We start from the raw sequence: 24,946 nt of genomic DNA, 5'->3' as shown, positions 1-24,946 counted from the left end.
AGTGTAAAAAAACCCAAAACATTAGTTTGAAACTTGTTCTGGTTTCAGTACTTAGTTCCAACCCACCCACTGATGACAAAAACAAGAAAAGTTTGGTTTCTCCCCTCATTTCCACTGAAGGAGAAAACTAAAACCACTCCCTGACTGACTTTACTTCAGTTTAGGTACAATAGCCAAAAGTAGCTAAGGAATCCCCTGAGGCAACACTCTAGGAGTTGCAATAGCTACCTTCAAATTCTGTAGGCAACTTTTCACCTCTCACAACAGAAAATATGTTGGCTGTTTCATACCATAGCCAACAACACTATAGCCACACAGCACCACAGGTTCACTCTTCCCCTCTTTCCCTAAACATTGGTTTTACTTTATTTATATGAATTGGAGTCATTGTAGCAATTCCCACCTCTGATGTCAATTGTTTCTAGGGCCCCCAAGAACACCAGGATTTAGTGATTCATCAGTAGAACTCAGAGGACTCATAGCTCCTAGATATGATTCATTATAGTAGCAAGATACCCAACCAAGTTAGCAAAAGGAAGAATGCATGCAAAGTACAGAGGAAAGCAAGCCTATGTTTCCAAGGATCTCCTTGAAGAGTCATTCAGGATATGCTTCATTAACAACACACATAGTGTTGTTCTGAGGAAGCACCTTAAAGATTTAGTGTCCTTGGTTTTTAATAAGGACTAGTCATATAGACACTCTCTACCAAGCAAATATTGGGCCGGGCGGTGGTGCCACACGCCTTTAACCCCAGCACTTGGGAGGCAGAGGCAGGTGGATTTCTGAGTTCGAGGCCAGCCCAGTGTATAGAATGAGTTCTAGGACAGCCAGGGATATACAGAGAAACCCTGTCTCGAAAAACCAAAATAAATAAATAAAAATAAATAAAATCTACATTTCACACACTTAAGCTCACTCAACCTTGTAAGCAGACCTGCAAAAACAGCAGTCAAGACTTCTCTGTTCTGCCTGTATAAGGCAGTTGAGGCTTAGAGACATTAAGTAGCCTGCCCAAGGAAATCCAGCTATCAGATGGCAAGGCAAAGTCTGCTTAGCTCCAGAGTACATTAACCACTCAAGTGAACATGACTGTTGAGTCTTATTTAAGATGAGATCTAATCTATATACAGTATAGAAACCATAATATTTTTTAAATGTGGACTACACATTACATTTTTAAAGAAGCTTTTTTCAACTCTGATTCTCTTGCTTTTTCCATCTGTGCTTCCTTATTTTCTGGTTATTGTACTGTAACTCTCTAGTATTCCATGCCTGTCCTTGTGTAGTTCTTGGGAGTCCTCTCAAATCTTCATACAAGTCCTCTCCAACCCGGACCACTGAGAAAAAGAAGAATATACCTGTATCTGGCATGGGAGATGTTGGGAAGGGATCCATGGCTGGAGGAGAATCTTCACAGGTAAGTTTAAATGTTCTTCCTTACTCTATAGTTTGTCTGGCAGTGTGATTGTTTCTACCATTGACCTTGGGTCTCTCTTTTGTCCGTCTGTCTCTAGGGGCTGTTCAATTTAGTTCATTATTAATTTATTATTAGTTTATTATTAATTTTTCAAAAGATAAATTTAGTTCAAGTTTTTACCAAACTTTGGAAAATTATCAAATGTTTTTGCATTCCCCTAAACCTTAATGCCTTGTAGCAGATTCCTAATGATATTATTGTGATAATACAGCCTTTCTTCCAGGGGACATGTGTCAGAAGGAGTGTTGCAGGGACCCATTCTTCTTCCTCAGACTATCTGGTTCTAGGATTCTTGCCTCTGTATACAGCCAAAACTGAGATTCTAGGTCAAACTTAATTCACAATAGCCTTTGAGTGCTTTTTATGTCATATGGACACTGTTAGTAAAATAACAATTAAGCAGGTACCTCAATTTTATGTATTATGTGATAATTTTATATCACAAATTATATATGCCATATCATTTGTGTTATCATTTGCTGCATAGTAAAGTACCCTAAACCTTGTCAGATTAAGTAAAAAAAAAAAAAAATATGTCTTCACTCCTAAGTTCCTTGGGTTTGAAATTGAAGGTAGCTCAATAAAGAGCTTTGTGAGTTTGGTACAGGATTTTATGAGGATTTTGTCAAAATGCTGGCCAGGGCTGTCATCTGAAGGCCTGACTGGGCCTCTTGTGAGAATTTCATTACAGGGCTACCGAAGGAGGGATAGCCTCAGTTCCTCATTCCACAAGCCTCTACAAATCTACTTGTGAATACAAAATGGCTGACTTCTCTCAGAGCAAACAATCCAAGAGACAGGTTATAAGTGGGAAGCTGTAATGTCTTTAATCCCTAACTTGTGAGGTAAGCCTTATGCAGGTCATTAAAAGCAAGTCACTCAGATCTGTTATTCAATACAAAGGGAGTTGAGCACCACCTGCTGAAGGAATCAATTGTGTTGATTATGAATCAATTGTTTTATTAATCAAAATACATAAAATTTATGTTAAAATTGCTAGAATACTATTGAGCCTTTTAGCTTTATTCATTATTTTTTATTATTATTTATAGTCTTAGAGAGCAAATCCAGGAACTTACATGTTACAAGAGCAGTCTGCCACTGTTGAACAGTTTGTAAAAACATTTATTTTTTTTAAATTCATGTTTGCCCTGGGATAGTTAAAATAGGAGCTAGTATTTCTGACTTCTAGATTTTCTGTAAGGTGGGCTCTTTGTGGAAGAAGGTTGCCATATCTGGAGACCAAATGAGGACTTGTTACAGAAAAGTGTAGTAAGGAAAGGTGGTGAGACTGTTTCTGCACATTCCTTTCTGCCAAGAGAGATAAGGGGGGAAATAGAAATGTGTGTTTTGCACTCTGCATTATACCATGCATCCTTCAGAGTTTACAACTCAGCATCTTGGATATTAAAGTCACCTTCTTCTGGTAAAGCTTTTGTAGTAAATTTATGGTTTTGTTTGTATGAATTTAATGTTTTTTTTATTTTTGAAATTGCAATTACATCATTTCCACCTTCTCTTTCTTCCCTCCAAGCCCCCTATATACTTCTTGCTCTCTTTAAAATTTATAATTTTTACATTAATCATTGTTACGTATATATGTGTATATATTTATGTGTGTACATATGAATATACATCATATATTCATACATGATTACGTATGAATATATAGTAATTCCTAAGTATATAACCACATATGGGAAGCCCTCTTTTGAGTTGTTAGTCAGGGTTGTCCACGAGACACCCAAAACATAGGCTATTGCTCTTTGCCTTAGTTGCCCTCAGAAGTGGAAGGTTAGTCCCTATTGCTGAAAATACCATGCACTTCAGACACAGGACCCAGAGACTTCTGAGCTACAAGCGTATGTTTTTGTACTCTTTCCAGTTCCTAAATGTTTAGGGTCACTGTTATGCTGTTTGTTACCTCTTGGTAAGATAACAAAATTCGGGCAGAGGATCTCCATGTTGAAGCACAACTTATTGTTCCAACTTATATATAATGTTCCAACCTAAATATAATGATTTCATGGTATCATAAATCTCTACAAAGATTCATGTTACATGAAGCATTGGGCCTTTGTATTGATACCTCTGTAAGAGAACTGTGTCACTCTGATCTGGGGTAGTTTTTCAGATTGTTTTTCAGTTTTTCAGACAGATAGCACAGTCATGAGCTGTAACTATCATATTCTTTGTTCCTTACAGATGGAGAAAATGAAGAAGGGACGAGTGGCAACTTCTGTTTCATCTGGAGGTCTTGGGTCCCCACTGAAAAGATGCGAGCCTCCTGAAGATATTTCTAAGAGATTGTCTTCTCCTGTAAAATCCAAGTAAGCAATATTTCCCTTGCCAGAACAGTCAAACTTAGTTTTAACTTAGTTTAAACAGGCTAACTTAGGTTAACAGTCAAACTTAGTTTGGTTCTATCCAACATTGTACCTCCTGCTCTGCCAAAAACACAACCAACAAAAAAGGGTGAGCAAGACAAATGCCTACCTTTGAGGTGTGTGCTACATGTTTATATATCTTCATGATAACTCATACTTGCCAATATTATATGTTCATCATTTTCTCTTTAAACACAATATTTTCAAATAAAACACATAATTTTTTTAGGGATAGATAAATTCAACAAGGACAGTATAACTAAAAAACAAATTTATGATCATTGTCCCAAGTTACTAAATAATTTTACCAACAGTAATTAACAAGAATGATTTAGTTGAAAGGTCAGTGGGTCAGTAAGATGGTTTACGTGCTAAAGGTACTTACCATAAAAGCCTGGCTACCTGAGTTTGATCCTTTGAACTCACCTAAAAGTGGAAGGTGTTGTCCTCTGGCCACTACACATGTCATATTGCACACATCCCCTCTTCATAAACACACACATATCAATAATAAATAAAAATAAATAAAAAGCTGGGCGGTGGTGGCACATGCCTTTAATCCCAGCACTTGGGAGGCAGAGGCAGGCAGATTTCTGAATTCGAGGCCAGCCTGGTCTACAGAGTGAGTTCCAGGACAGCCAGGGCTATACAGAGAAACCCTGTCTTGAAAAACATACATACATACATACATACATACATACATACATACATACATACATACACAAACCAACAAACAACTTAATCCAGAAGTAGAGTAGAAAGGTATAATGTTACTCAGAAGTTTTTTTATGCAGGGTTACATAAGATCATCTTCATGCAAGTATATAATGTATTCTGAGTATATATACCTCAGTGTAACATCTGAGTGAAGACCTACCTATATGAAGTGAGGATCAGGCCTCAGTTGGAGCCTTGTTCATCTAAAGCTTGTTTGCATTGTATCAGCATTTTATGTTCAGTCAGTGGCCTTCTTCAAAACTACTTTGATGCTGGAGATTGTCTTTTTTCTTATAAAAAATACATTTAATTGGGGCTGGCTTACAATTTCAGAGTTTTAGTCCATTATCATCATGGGAGGAACCATGGTAGAGTATAGGTGGATATGGTGCTGGAGAATTCTACATCTTGATCTGAGGGCATAGCATGACCATAGGAGACCTTAAAGTCTGTCTGACACATTTCTTCCAACAAGACCACACCCATTCCAACTAGGCCACAACTCTTAATAGTGCAATCCCTATGTGTGAATCTTTCAAACACATGAGTCTTTGGAAGCCATACCTATCTATTCAAATCACCACAGACATCAGCATGGCCCCAGGTGGTAGTCCAGACTAGGGATACCTGCCTGGCCTTTGGTGGTATCAAACCTACTGCTGCAGGGCCATGGACATGATATGGTCCTTGGTGGCAGAACAGGCTAGGACCTCACCATGGCCTTAGGGTGACATTTTTGGCTACTCTCATGAGGCTGTTTCTCACTACCTTAGAGTCTCCAGTTCCACCTGTCATTATTTTGCACACATCCTTTTGTGTCTCTTTTTTTAACATCTCAATTGCTACCCACACTTCTGGTCCACCTGAGAGAGTCTGTCCCTCTTCCCCCCTCCCCTTCTCTGAGAGGATGCCCCCCCCAGGTATCCTCCCACCCTGGCCCATCAAGTCTCTGCAGGTTAGGCATACATCATCTCCCTCTGAGACCAGACAGTGCAGCAGCCTTGTTGGGGAATGGATTCTCCAAACAGGCAACAGCTTTAGGGACCCTCACTTTTAGGGAGCCCTCACTCTAGTTGTTGGGGGACCTGCATGGAGACTGAATTACATATCTGCTACATATGAGCAGGGAGTCCTAGGTCCAGCCTGTGTATGTTCTTTGGTTGGTGGCTCAGTCTCTGAGAGCCCCAAGGTCCCAGGGTAGTTTACTCTGTTGGTCTTCCTATGGAGTTCCTATCCCCTTTAGGGCCTTTAATTCTTCCCCCAACTCCTCCATGAATCCCCAACCTCCATCCAATGTTTGACTGTGAATATCTTCATCTATCTGAGTAAGCTGCTAGGTGGAACCTCTCAGGACAGTTATGCTAGGCTTCTGTCTTCAAAGCATAACCAGAGAGAGTATCATTAATAGTGTCAGGGATTAGTGCTTATCCATGGGATGGGTCTCAATTTGGACCTTCCCTCAGTCTCTGTTCCATCCCCCATCCCTGAATCTCTTGTAGACAGGATAAATTTTGGGTTGAACGTTTGGTGGGTGGGTTGGTGTCTCCATCCCTCCACTGGTAGTTCTTACTGACTATAGGAGGTGGCCTCTTCAGAATCCTTGAGGGATTGTCTTTATTTATTGTATGACAGATGCTCAGTATGTGTCTGTCTTAGTTGATTAGAACTACTTGGAACTAGGAATGCTTCACATTTTAGAGTTTCTTCAGGCTTGGGGTTGCATTCACAGACTTTATTGGTTAGGCATCCTTGATCTGACAATTTGAAATTTGAACATTTCTGAGCAGTAGTGTGATGCTTAAAAAGATTTGGAGTATGGAACTTTTCAGATTTCAAAACTTCCTATTAAGAATGATTAACCTAAAAGTAAGCAAAGAAAATGAAACAGGGGGAAAAGGAAAAACAGAATGCTTAACTTTGGTTGAAGAGATGAGAGGTCTAAAGAGAAGCAAGTGTTTCTGGTTTTAAAATATTCAGGAAAGCCAGACAATAATCATAGCATTTGGGAGGCTGAGGCAGAAAGATCATATAAATTTCTAGGTCAGCCTGAGCCAGCAGAGGCTACATATTGAAACCTCTTTTTTCCCAAGTAAATAAAAATAAAATACCCAGAAATGTAGGTTCCTACTAGGTGAAATTAGTGGATGAATCACATGGGTGTGGACCAGTCTAGAGAATCATGAGAGCTTATATGCAGCCAGCATAAATTAATTAAAATTTAGCCAAACTATACAGTGAAGAATACATTAGTCACAAATGTCTGTAACCACGTGGATAGATCTCATGAATGTCACAGTGAATGGGAAAAAAAAACAAGTGATAAAAGAATGTCAATAATAGATTTCATACATTTTTAGTTCCCAGATTACTACCTAAACAATGTTCTTCAGAATTAAATATGGTAAAATGGGTTTTTATGAAAATAACATGGTAGACAAAATTCAGGATGATACTGGACTTTTTGGGGTTTTTTGGTTTTTTTAATATTTTTATTTTCTATATTCTTTGTTTACATTCCAAATGATTTCCCCTTTCCCAGATCCCCCCTCCCTATATGTCTCATAAGGCTTCTTCTCTCCACCCATTCTCCAATCACCTCCCTCCTTTTTCTCTGTCCTTATATTCCCCTCAACCGCTAGATCAATCCTTTGATACTGGACTTTTTGAATGAGGAAAGATGGGGATTACACAAAGAAGGGGCCACACGGGAATTTTCAACATATGATAGTGCCTTTCTTCTGGATTAAATGGTGGATGTGTGTGCACTTATTGTTTTACCTTAATATATTTTATAACTTTTATTTTAATATATGTTACACCTTAATATATCTTTACACCTTAATATATTTTATAATCTTTATTTTATATATTCAGCATTAAAGAAAGACAAGAAAAGAAACTTTATATTAAAAATGGTATCACACAAACTCCATTTATTTTATTGACATTTTATAATTTAAAAAAAAATTATATGCATGGGTATTTTGCCCACATGTATGTCTGTTCTCCAGAATGTGTCTGTCTGGTATTCATAGAGGCCAGATTCCTGTGGAACTGAAGTTAAAGAAGGTTACATTCCACCATGTAGGTACTAGGAATTGAACCCAGGTCCTCTGGAAGAACAGCTAGAGCTCTTAACCACTGAGCCATCTCTCCATCTCTGGGTATGTTTGTAGGAGAATTTCTAGACTATGTTATTTGACATAGAAAGAGATACCCTAAGGGAGTACCAGGAGAAAAAGGAGGAAGGTGATTGGAGAATGGGTGGAGAGAAAAAGGCTTATGGGACATATGGGGAAGGGGGAACTGGGAAAGGGGAAATCATTTGGAATGTAAGCAAAGAATATAGAAAATTTTTAAAAAAGATACCCTAAATGTAAATGGCACCATTCCATGGGCTGGCAACTGAACATCAATGTTCATTGCTGTTTCCTGGCTGTACATACAGTGTGCATACATACAGCTGCCTAATGCTTTTCACCATCATGTCATACTATTAATCAACCAGCAAAACAAACAAAAAGCACAAGTCTTTCCTTAAATTACTTTTGTCAGATATTTTATCACGAGAAGAAAAGTAACTAGCACAAAAGGGGATTTAGCATAGATCAAAATAAGCATATCATTGCTTTAAATCATATGTTCATAGAAACCCAACATTTAATTGCTTCTGTCTAGGTGCCATTCCCATAGACTTCTCAGGCAGACACATTGTATGGTTATTCCCTGCCACAGATAAGTGACCTTTAGGAACTAGGGCTCCATGTGTTGGCATTCAGCTGCTGTTTTGTCACCACCATTTGTTAATAGGTTCTCTTTTTTTCTTTTCTTTTTTCGAGACAGGGTTTCTCTGTGTAGCCCTGGCTGTCCTGGAACTCACTCTGTAGACCAGGCTGGCCTCAAACTCAGAAATCCACCTGCCTCTGCCTCCCAGAGTGCTGGGATTAAAGGGGTGCGCCACCACTGCCCAGCATGCCTTTCTCTTTAGATCATTCCAATTTTAAAGAATTATAAGTACCATTTCATCCACATTTGTTTTATCATTCTCATCCCCTCTATCAGTAGACACATACCATTATCTCCTAGAACTCCCTTGCTCAGTCCAATGGTTGGCTGTGGTGTGGCATGAACTTCCATATGACTGTTATGGAACTGACAGAACTTCAGGCTTCTTCCATATAAAGATAGAGAATGTGAGCTCATCTTTGCATTAGTGAGCCTTTTTAAAGCAGAAAATATCACATTGGCATTCTGGTGATAAGTTTATGACTGCTAAGCTTGTGGCCCAGTCAGGCTTTATATTAGTTTCTTTTCTTACAACTGTGACAAAATACCTGACAAAATGTGAGGAAGGTTGATTTCCATTTACAGTTTGAAGGTGAATTCTATAGTGATGGGAAAAGCATAATTGAGAGAGAAACAAGTGTTCGTGCTCTGCTCCTTACTTTCTCTTTTTGGTTCAGCACCTTACCTCATCAATGATGCTACCCAAATTAAGATTTGGTTTTTCCAGAATCAACTGACATAGGCCCATAGGGGCTCATGGAGACAGAACTGCCAACCAGGGAGCCTGCATGGAACTGACCTAGGCCCCCTATACATATTCAACAGTTGTGTAGCTTGGTCTTCCTGTGAGACACCTAAAGGTGGGAGCAGGAGCTGTCTCTGATCTGTTATATGCCTTTGGGACCCTTTCCTCCTAATGGGTTGTCTTGTCTAGCTTTAATAGGAGAGGAGGTGCCTAGATGTACTGCAACTTGATATAATATGGCTGGCTGATATCCATGGAAAGCCTGTTCTTTTCTGAAGAGAATGATGAGTAGATGGGATTGGGGGAAGAGGGGAGTTGGGAAGGAAAGGGTTGGGAGGAGAGGAGGGAGGTGAAACTGTCAGGCTGTAAAAATACATATACACATACACACATACACACATACATACATATATCATACATACATACATACATGGATAGTTGGAAGGAAACTGCAGGTCAGGGTGTAAGAGCTCTAGACAGAGATGGGAAGAGAAAGAAAACTGCAAGTCAAGTCAGGGTCGTAGGTAGATAGATAGATAGATAGATAGATAGATAGATAGATAGATCCTACAAAAAGAGTAGGCTTTTCCTTTTAGTTAAAACTTTCTGAAATACCTTCATAGTCACATCCAAAGGTATATTTCTTTCTAATCAAATTGACAGTGATTATTAATCATTACCAACTACACAGTCCAGTTGTAGAGATCCTCTTAGTGAGAGTAGTGTTCACAGAAACATCATCTATGTACTCATTCATGGGTGGAGATACAAGTGTACTGCAGACCCCTGAGGCACGGCCCATCTCTTTTCATACTACTTAGAGAAACTCAGAGTAAAGGCTCCCTGGATGTTAAGAGAACTTCCTGTAGCAAAAGAAAAGGTAAAAATGTCTATGGGATGCAGGAATGTTTCTCTCCATCCACCACAATATAGCATTCTTTACTGTGACTTCTCCAGTCAAATCTCTTATCTACCCTTGCCTTTACCTTTGTTGGATGGAAGGTATCCTTGGCCCCTGTATAATATCCTAGGGAGTAAGTAATATGTGTTGATTGTGGCAGAACATTAGACCAAATCACTCTTAGTTACCCTCACAGGTTATAACAAGCATGCAGTGCTTTATAGCTCTGAGCAATGTGTACCTCAGAAGGCCATTGTCACCATGAGAAGGCAAATAGAGGTTTTCCAAGGTAGGGACAACTGAAGATCTGCCTGTCTAACAATGTTCTTATGATCCTTGGTGACAGCACAGAAAAAAGTGAAGCCAAATAAAAGACTTTCTGTTATGTTTGTATAACATTCTTTAAAGTATAACGTAAGTTTTGCATCTTTTAGGAAAACATTGCACAGTGGAATTACTGGCCACATGAGAGAACAGTACAGCATGGTTTCCCATTATAACTTGTCTTAGTTAGGCCATGAATAAACACAATGACCAAAACAACTTTGGTAGGGAAGGGTTTATTTTGCTTGCTTCACAATGCATCACCAAGAGAAGTCAGGGTAGGAACCTGGGAGAAGGGGCTAATGAAGAGGACGAATTCATCCTTCCATGGAAGGAAGAATGCTGTTTATTGGTTTGCTCTGCATGGTTTATTCAGCCTACTTTCTTATAGAACACAGGACCACAAACACATGGATGGTGCCACCCACAGTGAACTTGCTTGGTCCTCCCACATCAATTATTAAACAAGAAAATGCCTCACAGGCTTGCCTCAGGCCAATCTGCTAGGGGCAATTTTTCAGTTGAGATTCCCTCTTCCCAAGTGATTCGAGCCTGTATCAAGTTGACATAAAACTAGCCAGAACAAGTTTTATCATCCTGGTCTTGGTTCATATTAGTCTATTCTTGTCTTGGTGGGAAGTATGGCACTGTGCAAGTAGACTTGGTACTAGAAGAGCCAAGTTCTACATCTTGATCTGAAGGCAGCAGAGGGGACTATATATGCGACTTAAAGGCCTTACCTTTTCCAACAAGGTCACACCTTCTAATAGTGCCCCTCCCTGTGAGCCAAGCATTCAAACACTAGTCTGTGTTTTATTTTTCTGATAATAAAGCTTGAAATAAATAAAACAAGTTTGTCTATTGCCATATGCTGAAACCAAATCCAACTCTAGTGTTCATCTAAACAGATATAGGAAATGTTCAATAATCTGTCTTAACTTGTTTTACATTATAATAACAAAATATTTGAAGCTTGATGTTTCATAAAGAAAAGAGGTTTGTTTTGGATCATAGTTTTGGGACGCATAGTAGATGAAGAGCATATAGTACCTGCATTCCCTTGGCTTCTGGTGAGGTACTCATGCTGTGTGGGGAAAAGAAAAAAAAAGTATGTCATGTATATGTGAAGTAGGGAAAGCTGGTCCACACTCTTAACACATCCTTATAGTAAATAATCCAATCCCAGAAAGTGTAGCTTGGGGCCAGTAGGGTGAGTCATTCATTGTATAAAGGCATTTGCCACCCAAATCTGGAAACCTGTGTTTGGTTACCAAAGGTGAAAGAGACATGACCCCACAAAATTGTCCTCTGACTTCACATGTGCACCACATGGACACACAGGAACACACATACATGTCTTTTGTTGAATAATCATATCCAAACCATGCTACTATGCTGTCCTAAACATTGTCACAAAACACAGATGAATTTAGGGCAGGGTATTACCAGCTAGATTTCTTAAAATATTTCTCTTTCTTCCAAGAATATCTTTCAGGTACCATGTATTTCTTTCAGGATGACTTTGGGGAGAATATTCTAAACCCTCCAATTGATTCTATATAAGGATGAAGTTAATTAGTTCCTGGAACAAAATTTCTTATGAAAAGTTTTGTGATCATGCTCAGTATCTGTTATGCCTTATTCTTGTTTTCCAGGATAACTTCAAAAACATATCCACAGTCTCCAAAGACAGTGAAGCCCACATACCTAGGGTCTCCTGTGAAATATTACTTCCCACCCATTCCAAGTGAAGAAACATTCAAGAAGAAGGCAGAGAAGGAAAAGAGTAATAAGGAAAAGGAAGGTGGTCACCAGACCACTGTCCTACCTAGAGAAGAAACCCTAGAGAAGCACATGGTTGACAAGTATGCCACTGAGAAGTATGTGACTGATAAGCATGCAACTGAGAAACATTCTACCACCGGAGGGAAGGCTGAGCACAGTGCAGGTAAACCTTCCCTGTTGATGCTGTCAGTTAAGACTTAGCTTTCCCCTCATTGTTCTCTCTTTGTCCTGATCTATATACCACACTCTTATGGTTTTGGGTTTTCCCCTAGGACAACTTCATCCCCTTGTACTGCTTTATCAGGTTTGCTCATAATTTTTGAATCCTTCTTTCTTTCTGAGTAGACCTATACCTCGATTCTGCTTATGGCTGTAAGATTTCATAGTAGTGCTGATGAACCATATATAGCTTATATGTGCACTTCCGCATGACAGAGCACTAGCTTTAGTCCTTAAAGTCTCTGTCATGCAATGAGTTCATTAATGAGGTAGTATTGTAGAACTTGCTTGTAGCCCTGTACTCAACTATTTCCTGCCCCTACTGAGGAGTGAACATACTCAGGGTCAAGCTAGCCCATTGCAGCAGCTTCTGCTTAGTGACTAATTTAGCACTGTTTTACAGTGTTTGCCATCACCATACTGAGTTAAATAGTGTTGCGTCCATTTCTGTGTGAGAGGACTTGTGTTTATTTCCCCTGATCTTTCTATTTATGTATTTTTTGCTACCATTTGTCTGACTGCCTCAGGAAAACCCACAGCAGGCACCACTGATGCAGGGGAGGCTGCAAAGATCCTCGCTGAAAAGAGACGTCAGGCTCGGCTACAGAAGGAACAAGAGGAGCAAGAACGACTGGAGAAGAAAGAACAAGAGAGGTATACAGGCACTTATCTGTGTGATGTGTTGTAAAGGTGGGGTTGGAAAAATAGCTTGCCTTTCTTCTTACAATTTTTGTGTTACCAAAACCTGGACAGAAGTATTGGAATCTAAATTGTATGGACTACATGGAAGGTGCTTAGGAGACTGCATCTTCTTCTATGTTATTAACAGTTGCTCTTTTCTGCGGACCTAGAAACTCACATTTCTGGGAACTAAATGTTACAGGTACCTTCTTTTCCCTTCTTAGATACAGAAATGAGGCAACTCTAGTAGAACTATAAGGAGAGTTTGAATTGTTATGATAGATTGAGTCTTTCTGGAAAGACAGAAAATTCTAGATATAGAGATATTGACTCTGCTTCCCAAATAATCCTAACTTGTGCTCAAAGTTGGGGAGGAAAGAGTCAATCAGAATCCCAGAGATAAGGAGCTAGAGAGAAGAGCCAAGCCCCTAGCCCATGAGAGTGAGTTAGGTGGAAATCCTCACCTGGAGCAAGACAAAGGATGCAATTGCAGTGGTTCTCTAAATGTTGGAGAGAATCTTATCAGAAGTGTCTGGGGAACATAGTAGAAATGTGCTTGCTCTAGCGTCATCCTACCTTGGCAGTTCATCAGTGTTTGAAGCCACTGTGGTAATAGTGCTACAACACTTTTCTGTGATACTGGTAGTCCTGCTTTTTCTGATCTTTGTGTTCAGAAAAGAAACACATTCTTAAAGGACAAGTTCAGTTTAATCACTTCAAAGAAAAAGAATGCTCTTGGGATAATCACAGAGTATAATCCTGTACCATTTAGAGAATGAGAACATGACAGGAAGCAAGCAGTGTTGTAGTACAAGGCCAGCACTGAATTTAAGATAACAAATAATAAAGTATTCCTGATCCTTTAGAACCTTATAAAAAATCTTTGTGGTTTGTTGATCTATTGTGTTAACAGTTGGATGATAGGTCCCTTCTTCTGAACATCTCTTATATTTTTCTTACTCCAGCCTTTTGATCAATATCAACAGGTTTTGTTATTGTTGTATGGTATATTCAAGCTGGTTTGGGGGGCTGGAGATTAAGACAGGGAAATAACGGGTAATAAATCGTGAGATTTCAAATGGCAGATTGGTAAAGGCAGCCACAGACATAACATCCCTGTTGCTGTGTACTTAAGAACTGATTGGTTACCTTCTAGCTACTTTCTACTCTCTCACAGTTCTCTTCTCCTTCACAGCCCAGCTGCAGAAAGAATTCATTAGCTCCTGTCTTTATTTTCCCAACTCAAACCCTTCACACTTATGCACACCCTTCAATCTTTCATTATCCAATTCTATTTTTTTATTTTTAAATTTATTTATTTATTTAATGTATGAATGCTCTGCTGCATATACACCTGCAGGCCAGAAGAGGGCATCAGATCCCCTTCTTGGGAATTGAACTCAGGACCTCTGGAAGAACAGCTCCTAACCACTGAGCCATTTCTCCAGCCCTATACAATTCTTTTGTTTTGTTTTGTTTTGTTTTGTTTTGTTTTGTTTTGTTTTTTGGATTTGGTTGGTTTTTTTTTGAGACAGGGTTTCTCTGTATAGCTCTGGCTGTAATGGAACTCACTCTGTAGACTAGGCTGGTCTCAAACTCAGAAATCCGCCTGCCTCTGCCCCAGAGAGTGCTGGGATTACAGGTGTGCGCCACCACCTCCCGGCTCCTATACAATTCTTAATTTGATTCTTGGTTTCCTTTGGCACCATGGAATTTGTTCTTGTTTTTTTATTCTTATTTTTTGTCTTTCCTGAATCTCTCCTAAATGTTGCTTGGACTCCATGTCCTTAGCCCTTAATTATCCTTTTGCCTGACAGGTCTCCCTTGCACACAGTGTTGCTGGCTATTGTCCCTGATATCCTTCCAGTTTCCTCTGGCTTCAAAATATTTATGACTGACAGTTGATGCAGAAGTTTCATGCTTAGCCACAGACTTGTTCTCATTTCCCTTCCTGAGTCCATTTCCCCTTTACCTCGTGTTTATCACCTATTTCTGAAGCTAACTGTAGCTTTGTTTTATAAACCTCATATACTTTTCTGCAATACACTGAAGACTCCTGAATCTGTGCCTATGCCCTGAATTTACTCTAAAGCTGCATTGTATTATACCATAACATCTAGATATAAGTGAATTGAGGAAAATTCAATTCCTTAGCCTTATTAGCCACATGTCATTGTTTATTGCTACATAACATCATTTTATAAGTCATTCCTTATCTCAGAAAATTGGTAGCTAGCATTCGGTTTATAAGGCAAATCCTATATTTTCAAATATATTTTACTGTCTCATATTTACCTCAAATTCAGCATTTCAAGGCATGAATTAGTATATGTCACTCAGACTTCTTGTTCATTTCATGCAATCCATATGCTCATATACCCCATTTCCAACATCTCAGAGCTTTCAATGTTTCTGTCATCCTTCACATCACATCAGTTATCAGTTAAGTCTTCACTGGCTCTCATGTTAGCATTATCCCCATGCTCCTCTAGCACCAGATAGGTCATCTAGTCTATGTCTGTAGAATCTTAGCTGAGTGTTCAGATCTCCCAGAGCTGCTGTCCATGCTGTTTCCAGAGTGAATTTCTTAAATAAATGTGATTGTCCTTGTTAGTGGTTCTATTGACTACAGGGTTTATCAAATCCTACCAAGTCTACCATGGACCAGTCAGTCAGTCCTTGCCCCTCTGCCTCTCTATCTAGGCCAGTGTGCAAACCTCCTCATATGTTCCAGTATGCAGCTCCACAACCACAAAAACCTTTCATTGACTGTGCCTTCACATGAACTCATGTTTCTTGCCATCTGATAAGTCTCTCTTTCTCAAGAAGCAGGTCAAATAACTTCTGTGACACTTCTGTATTGGAGAGAGAACTCTTTACCCTTTGAGCTAAGCTTCCACATAACTAATGTAGTCTCATTTCTCTACAGGTTGTCTCCCTTTTCTGGCTAACATTTTCAAAGGCCAGAGTACAGTCTTTGATCACTGTTGCTTGGTGCTCAGTGAAGAGGAAGAAGTTAAACTAAAAAGCTACCAGTAACAGCAGTGGGTTAAGTAGAGTCACAGACTAAAATTTTGTGGTGAAGGCAGAAGAAAATGATGTGTACATACTTAGACAAGTAAAAAGAAATGAGGAGATGCTAAGGTTTGATTTGAAGTATTTAGGAGGATGGTATACCCAAATAATAGACCACAGAAAGGTTAATAGAAAAAAGGTCTGAAAAGCTAAAAATTAACCATCTGATTTTAGATAAACATGGGTGCCTTCAGAACATGCAGGTAGTTGGAAATCAAATAGAAGCCTGAGGCCAAGATGAAATTGAGATGAATACACTTAACTCCAAATCAGTTTTCCTCTCTCTTGCCAGAATGTGAAGAGTTGATAGTGCCACCCGCAAGGTGAGAAAGGAAAGTACCAGACAGCCTGAGGCTGGAACACAGCGGACATCTCTTGGAATAGGATCATCCTCACATCTGTTTTGTTTAGTGTCAATAGTTAAAGTCATAAAAATGTGATTACCAGTTGAGAAAATGTAGCAAAAAATAAAAATAAAGATACTTGTACAAAACTCTGGAAAGCCCAGTTATTGTCACTAGCTGTTGAGGCAAATACTGTCCATGTCATAGATCTGGGAGACTCCCTTTAAAGAAAAGGCTTACTAGATGTTCTGGCAACAAGGCCCTAAGAGAGCAAAAAAGATGATGCAGTTACAGATGGCTGTGACAGCAGTGCTCTCTTAGAAGTCCACCAAGCAGTCCAAGCCTCTGGGCTTGGGGATGGCCCAAGATATACAGTGGGACTCTTGGAGTTAGGACAAGCATCCTTATACCCTAAATCCAGTCTGGTGAAGATAAGAGCTTCCTGGGATTATAAAATAGATTATAAGTAGAAGCTGAAATAGCTGCTAGGAGCCCATATCAAAGAATATTGAAACAAAGCTTCTCATGATCAGGCCACATAGCCAACCTGGAGTCATTGTCCAACTGAGACCACAGACCTGAAACTGCAGGCAGAGGTTCACAGAGTTCCAGGGCCTGTTTAGAGGGCCTCACAGGAAGGAAAGTCAGTGTTATCAGGCTATTGCAAGACATACTAAAGCTGAGAATGGTCTTGATATTAGGCAATGAACAGATTTTTTTTTTTGGAGTTAAGACAGGTTCAAAGACATGAAGCAGCCTGAAAGAGGTAAGAGTGTGGTCATAGAGCAGAAGGCAGGTGGGAGAGAATTTAGGAAGGTGGATTGGAATGCCTAAAACCTGAGTGTTTTTGCAGCTAATGGAAAGTTGTATATAGAACGGCGAAACTGGCATTGGAAGGAATGAAAACTAGCAAAAGAAGTAAGAGTAATGGGATAGTATGGGATTAATTGCACAAGTGGTATCATTTACAATCGTTTTCATATTAGGCAGAACAGACAGGAAACAGTTTCAGTATTAATAGAGTGAATGTATGAAGTATAGAAGCAAGATGAAGTGGCCCCAGTTTTTTCTGAAAAGTAGTGGTAATGCTGTCAAGTAGAATGAGGATAAAGTTTGACAAAGGTGGTTGTCCACGTAGAGTCCAAGAGTCATGACTAAAAACATGTCAACTGAGACTAAAGAGCACAAGACCAATCAGCTTTGTTTGTACCTTTCTCTAGCCAGTCTAGGAAACCAAGGAAGAGCATGAGGGGTCCTAAGGACCACACAGGGTAGGAATTGGGGAACAGAGCAGCCTCTGTGTGGTCACAGGAACTAGAAGCCTGGGGAGATCCTGATGGAATGAAGAGGATACAAGTTGTACAGTGCTTACCAAAAGAGGGAAGGTCCAAAAGAGGCAGAACAATGGGCTAAGATCAAATCAAACCTGGTGGTGAAGGTGAGGCTTTTAAAATGAAAACTGAAAACACAGGAATAATGAACAGCAAAGCTCACATACTCATCTACAAAACTAAACAATTCAAGGCCCATCCAGCACATCAATAGTGTGGGCCAACTATGACAATGAGGGACTTAAGATTTGAAATGTAGAGACTGAGAGATAGAGTCCACTGTATGAACACTCTCCCTAGTAGCCAATGACAAAGGCAAGGGATATCAGTTAACTGCTGAAAGATGACACTTAATACTTGGTAGAGAAGGAAAACTGAGCTAGGATGGGTATGATAACAAAGATCGAGAAAATGACAACTGTTAAAGGTTTGTCGAACTCTAGAAGATAGATGATGGAGGTAGGTTAGTGACAATGACAAATACAGTGGACTAGTGGTGGCCTGTGGTAGAGAGCTGATAGGAAAAGATGAAGTGGTTCTTAAAGTGAGAAGTTTCATACTTGGAGAAAATAATGAATTACCTAGTTTCCCATGGAAAACCAGGCTTTTTAATGCTAGCTTTAAAATACTTTTAAGGGAGGTAAAAGGAAATCTTTTCAGTAAGAGGCTGAGGATTGAATTTCCCTGAATGCATCAAGGAAAAGATAAGCAGAGGCTGGTAGGTATATAGGAAATAATTTATGTTTTCAGTGATAATGAGGTTTGAGGAGATTTCGGACCATAGGGATGCTACTATAGCAGTCTCAGTCTCTCTCGTATGGACTCTCTCTCTTTCTCTCTCTCTCTCTCTCCCTAGCTTTTGCTTTCAACTCTCTTGCTTTCACAGTCACTTGTTCACTCACCCTCTTCCTCTTTTAATCTTTGAGAGAGAGTGAGGGTGTGTGGTGTGTGTATGTGTGAGAGAGAGAACGTGTTGAGCTTTATCTGACATGGTCAGCACATGGTCCATTAGAAGTTTGTCTTTGGAGTGTATCATACTCTAACAATGCTTTTGTTCTCAAAAGGCTGGAAAAAGAGGAACTGAAAAGAAAGGCAGAAGAAGGGAGGCTGTACATAGAAATGGCCTATAAACAAGAAGAGGAAAAGAAGCAGCGGGAGGAAGAAGAGAAAAGAAAGGCAGAAGAGAAGGCAAAAGAGAAGGCTGAGGAGGAGCTGTTGTCAAAAGAGAAGCAAGAAAAGGAAAAACAAGAAGAAGAAAAGAAGGAAAAAGCTATCATTGAAAAGCAGGTACAGCCTTAGGTCTCAGACTTTTTTTTTGTTATTCAATGGCATTACTTAATATTAGGCAAAATCTGTTCAATTTGAATGACTTATAATAATACAGGTTTTTCTTAAACTCTTGTACTGGTTAGTAAGTGTAACTCATGTGAAATAAAGTGAAGTAATTAATGTGTTTCATGTCAGTTTGGATTTCTCTACTAGAGGCAGACACTGTAATAAGAATATGGATTCCAGTGGTTTATTTAGGAGAAAATTTCATGAATCTGGTGGAATAAAGCAAGTCAGTATGTCAATGAATAAGTTATTGTTGGTAACTGGAACTCAGTGCCATTGGAACTCCTGAGACTAATGATAATGACTTAGAATTTTCTCCATGAGGAGTAAGGAAATTGGGCAATTTACTAACACTATTCCTTACTGTATGCCTTAGTTGGAGTTTTATGGTGTCTGTGAAGAGGCACTATAACCAATGTAACTCTTATAAAAGAATACATTATGGTGTTTTATTATTAAATTGGGGCTGGCTTACAGATTCAGAGGTTCAGTCCACTATACAAGGTTTTTTTTTCTACTAGTTTTAAAATACTTTTAAGGAAAGTATAGAGGAAGCATGGCAGCCTGCAGACAGACATAGCGTTGGAGAAGGATCTGGGAGTTCTACATCTTAATCAAAGGCAGCCAAAAGGAGACTTGACTTCCACAGGCAGCCAAGAGGAGGCTCTGATTCCATGCTAGGTGGAGATGGAGCTCTAGAAGACCCCAAGCCCTTTCTCCAAATGATATACTTCCTTCAACAAGGCCACACCTCCTAAGAGCACCACTCCTGTGGACCAGACATTCAAATACATGAGTCTGTGTGGGCAAAACCTATTCAAACCACCACATTTTAGAATACTGCTTTTTGAGGAATACACTTCCTGAAAGTGTCTGCCTATATGCACAGTTTTTAGACAGAGCCTTCCCATAAACACAGAGACCTTCACCATCTGTGAAAACTATCTATAGGTGGTTTTTATGGTGGGGTGAGAGTATATGCACCATGTTCAACCTTACCTACTGTGTCAGAAGTACGTTTCCGAGTCTGCATTAAATATTGAAGCATCAAGTTTGAGGGAGATGATAGGATGAAGGCACCTGTGCAGAACTCAGGGAACTTCTCCACTGTTTCTTACCTTAGTAGAGCCTGTGCCTTGGTTTGTTTCAGAAAGAAGCAGTAGAAGCAAAGGCACAGGATGCTGCTAAACAGATGCGTTTAGAAAGAGAACAGATCATGCTGCAGATTGAGCAGGAACGCCTGGAGAGGAAGAAGGTAAGAGTGGAGGGATCGGGAGGACTTAAAGCGAGGACAGAAACAGGAAGTAAATCAATCTATATCTTTATTATGGTTTTTTCCTGTCATCATATTCTATTGGTTATTGAAAAGGAGTGGTTAGAAAGCTCCATTAGTGGGCTGGGGATGTAGCCCAGTGTTGAGTGCTTGTTGATCATATATATATGGTCATTTGATTAACCCTCAGCTCTCAAAACAATAGAGGTCATTTTGTGATTATGAATTTTTCCATTTTGCCTTTCATTTCTGTCAGTTTTGTTACACATACACACACAAACACACATACACACACACACACACACACAGAGAGAGAGAGAGAGAGAGAGAGAGAGAGAGAGAGAGAAAGAGAGATGTTGAAGCCCTATTATTAATAAATATAGTTACTTTTTTTGAATTGACAGTTTTGTCATGGGATTCCTTTCTTAGTTCTTTTTTGTGTTTCGAGACAGGATTGGTTTATTAGTGTCCTTTGTAAACAACATATAGTTTAGTCAGGACTTCCTATCTGAATCTAATTTAACAGTGTCTGTCTTTCTATTGAAAATATTATTCCTTTTAAACTTAATGTACATATGTAGCAAGTTGAGTTTAAGGAGACTTATCATGCAGACCCATTTTTGTTGTGGCCCAGTGTGGGTTTTATATTGCTATAGGTCTAGGAGCTAAGAGAGCTGTGATCCTTTCTTAGCTACTGGTCAACTTAGCTTTCTATTGCATAGTCCCCTTGAGTGGCAGATGGTAATTTGTTAATTTAAGGAGAAGAAAGAAAAAGGCAGTGTACAAATTGGATTTTAATTATATATCTGTATTAGTGCACTCCTTTGACCTTTTTTGTAGCAGTGGAAGTCCTCTGCAGCACCAATGGGAAACATTTCTCTGCTACTTTTTGTCTGCTGACATTTATCTTTTACAACTTTTCTGAGAGATATGAAAGTGCATATGGAGCCAATTTCTTTTTTATATAATTTTATTCTTAGAGGCCTCTTACTTTTCCCCCCAGAGAATAGATGAAATCATGAAGAGAACAAGGAAGAGTGATGCGTCTCTAGAAGTGAAGGTAGGAATTCAGATGGCCATTATATCATGAGCGAAGAACAGCAGAATACATTTAGTGAGGTTGAAGATTGGAGACGAATGCACAGAAAACATAGACTTTTCCTGTTCTGGTCAAGGTGGGGCTCAGGAAAGAACTGAGACCTTAAAGGAAAGAGGAGTTTCAGAGGTAAAAGCTTCCCTCAGAGCAGTGGGGTGGTAGTGCAAGGAAAGATAGAGTAGTTGAAGAGAAAAGTGACATAATAATTAAAGAGATACACGGAGCTTCAAAGAACCACTTCCTGCTATGACCCACAAAGGTTCTAAATACTCCCTGGTGCTTTAAAAAAAAAAACGTTTTTTTTTCTTTATGTCTTTCATCCTTTCATCACCTTTTGATTTCTTCCTCAGTCATTGCCAGTAACTTCATTTTTTATTTCTTTTTATAGTTATTTCTTTATTACTTTTCCTTTTTTCTCCCTTCCCCCTTCTTTCCAAGTCATCTTCCTTTTGTTTGTTTCCAGAAGGAAGAACCCAAAGTAGAGATTCAGCCTCTTCCAGATGTCGAAAATAAGACAAAACCAGTTGTCCCCGACAAAATAGGTAAGTGTGACTTCTGGTGTTTGGTTCCTTTAGGTAATGAGGACTAGTGAACCTTCCTGCTGGGGTCAGGGTAGTGCAGCTGCCCAGGACAGTGGCTGCTGGCAGTTTTGCTTCCTGAGACATTTTTTCAGCATAAGGGCTATTGGCTCCATTTGGAAACCCGATTGCCTTCTTTAGCTGATCTAATAACTGATGGTTGGCCCAGGATGCTTTCCAGGGACCTTGACTGCACATCAGATATTACTAAGACCTGGCTTGTCTCTTAAACTGAGGCCCTGAAAATCTGATAGTAAGATCATACTCTTCTCTCCTTAGTGAAGCTAATTGCATGGAGTTACTGGTGGCTCTTTTTTCCCCCCAAAAATAATAATAATAAACTATTGTATTACTGGTGAAAGAAAAGATGAGGATAATTGCCTTGTTTTCTGTTGCCTTATTAAATTTGGACATTATGATTCATCTGAAGACTTTGTGTTCTTGATCAGAAATCAATGTGTTGAACACCTGCCAGAAAGGAAATGGCTCTGAGCGTCCTGCTCCAGAAACCTTTCCCCAAGACATTTTCTCTAATGCTCTTAAACCAGTTGGGGGACCTGTTCATCTGGATGTCTTTGATGGGAAATCAAACAGTCTGGATGATTCAACTGAAGAAGTTCAGTCTATGGATGTGAGGTACGTTCATTTATGTTGCATTGAAGCTCAGTCTCTTTGCCAGTTCTTTTTACTTTTTCCATTTCTTTTAGTTATTTATTTACAATATACCTTTCTTATTGTATTCCTTCAATTGTCTTCCTCATCTGTAGTTAATCACCTTGAAAGCAGGTTTTGTTGATACAGGAAAGTTGTCACAAATTTAATATACGCATCTCAAGTTTGGCATTCTAGAAGCAAAACCAGTGACAGGGTTTCATGGCATATGGTGTGCTGAAGAAGGACTGTGGAGGGAGGGAAAGCACTAAGCAAAGATGTGTTTTCAATCTCAACAGGATATCTGGAGGTTGGTTTTCCATCAGTGCATCATTTTTATTACTATATGTATTAGTCATTCCGTGTTGGGTGATGCAGGAGTAACTGTGATCATAGTGGCTCCTCTCAGTTAAAGCAGTCAGAAAAAAGGGTAGCACTGTGAATCTTTTGACTAGCCAGCCCTCTGGAGGCTCAGAAGTAGGTGCACCTTCAAGTAAAGGAGATCTTAGCCAAGCCACCACCATAGTCTCCTGTGTCCACAAAGTCTCACATGTAAGTAAACTTTGCATTTAAAGCTGAGAATGGTGTCAGGTATTTATAATCCAAGCACTCTGGAGGCTAAGACAAGACAACCAAGAGTTTAATGGCAGCCTTGGCTGCATAGAATAATTTGTCACAGAATAATGATTGTTGTCAGTTGAAACCTAAGGTTCACACTAAAACCTAAGGTGTCCTTGAACTGGTATATTTGCAGATGACATCATGTGGCATATCAATCTGAGATGTAAAAAAAAAAAAAAGAGCTAATTGGCTTGGAATTGAGGTAGGAGTTAGAGTAGGGTGGCTCTCTGAGTCAGGAAAGTGTGACAGTATTTTATAGAAGTTCTACCAAAGCTCTTACCTATTAAGACCTTACCCTTTTTCATTAGTCATGAACACTGCTTTTTCTGAGCAGGTGTGAGCAGCCTGTGACACACACTGATCATTAATATTCCATTCATATACACTGGGCTTTAATCAAATACATGAAAACCCAAGCTCCAACAGCCCTATCACTAACAGAGAAAATCCTGTATAGACTGATAGTAGGGCTACCCACTAGCCCTCAACTGGATATCTGCATACCCCCAACACCACCTCACAGCCTCCCTCTGATTGGTGCCACTCTTCTCCCAGCAGAGAAAAACAGAGGCTATCATAAGGGTTAAGACAACATATCTCCACTCCCCATATTGAGCCAAGTATGATTTATTTTGTGTTTTGGGATTTCGAGACAGGGCAAGACATGACACCAGTGGACAGGAGTCATAAAAGTGAATGGATTGTATACACTGAGTTGTTCTTTAGAGGTGCCTACTGGACCCATATGTAAGTTTGTGGTGGCATTCTTTTACCCATGCTCTTCACTTTTCTCATTGATGGTGGTTGTGCTTTGGTTTTTTGTTTGTTTGTTTTGTTTTTTGGTTTTCTGAGACAGGGTTTCTCTGTATATCTCTGACTGTCCTGGAACTCACTCTGTAGACCAAGCTGGCCTTGAACTCAGAAATCTGCCTGCCTTTGCCTCCCAAGTGCTGGGATTAAAGGCACACACCACCACCGCCCAGCTGTGCTGTGTTTTTGAGACAGAGTCTTGTGTAGCTCATACTGGCCTTGATATCATTATGTAGCTGGTGCTGACCTTGAACTTTTAATTCTCCTAAGTGATGATATTACAGGTATGTGCTACCATGCTCAGATTTCCTCTGAGTTCTTAAGGAGCTTAAGTGAGGAGAATGAAATGGGGAAAAGGTGAAGGTGGACCAGGTGCCCTGATAAGGCAGCTTGCCCAGATACCTGAAGGTATGCTAGGTCAGTTGCTATGACCTAGCTTGGCTCAGGTATGAGGAAAATAGATCCTTTGAGTTTCTGCAAATCTAGTGATTTTTCTAGATTCAGCTCTAAGAATTCATGAAGGAGGAAGAGCCTGGCACCATCTTTAGTCTATATGTCTTATTCTAGAGTCTTACAGGAAGTCTTTTTAGCCCACTACTCTTCTGGACCTGGATTTGCTCCTTTGCTAGAACTATAGCAGACAACAGTACTGAAACTCATCTGATCTCGAATGAAAGGAAATAAAGAAAAAGCAAGTCTCAGCTGGGTTCATCTACATAAGTCAGGGTGAAATGGAAGCTTGGTTTTAGAAAGGATGTAGTGGGTGAGATTGGGTTTGTAGTTGCCTGGGGTGACAGCAGGTTCTTG

At 39.6% G+C, this 24,946-nt stretch overlaps 1 protein-coding gene across 10 annotated transcripts in view; it reads left to right on the top strand.

Moving 5' to 3' along the window:
- The window catches only part of Map7d2 (MAP7 domain containing 2), a 55,137-nt gene that overhangs the window by 29,343 nt on the left and 848 nt on the right, over positions 1–24,946 (top strand). For 4 of the 10 annotated variants that reach the window (XM_052171043.1, XM_052171039.1, XM_052171038.1 and 1 more), the window contains 9 exons: positions 1,290–1,420; positions 3,686–3,810; positions 11,996–12,288; positions 12,872–12,998; positions 18,840–19,062; positions 20,261–20,365; positions 21,387–21,443; positions 21,943–22,021; positions 22,507–22,693. In XM_052171043.1, the coding sequence (XP_052027003.1) occupies positions 1,290–1,420; positions 3,686–3,810; positions 11,996–12,288; positions 12,872–12,998; positions 18,840–19,062; positions 20,261–20,365; positions 21,387–21,443; positions 21,943–22,021; positions 22,507–22,693 (1,327 nt within the window). Of the gene's footprint in view, positions 1–1,265; positions 1,421–3,685; positions 3,811–11,995; positions 12,289–12,871; positions 12,999–18,839; positions 19,063–20,260; positions 20,366–21,386; positions 21,444–21,942; positions 22,022–22,506; positions 22,694–24,946 lie in introns of all 10 variants that reach the window. The other 6 variants (XM_052171049.1, XM_052171046.1, XM_052171047.1 and 3 more) reach the window with 3 other exon arrangements.

This window comes from Apodemus sylvaticus, chromosome X, assembly GCF_947179515.1.
Source record: "Apodemus sylvaticus chromosome X, mApoSyl1.1, whole genome shotgun sequence".
NCBI lineage: Eukaryota > Metazoa > Chordata > Mammalia > Rodentia > Muridae > Apodemus > Apodemus sylvaticus.
Note: the sequence above shows the minus strand (reverse complement) of the source record. Positions and strands in the feature narration are given on the sequence as shown.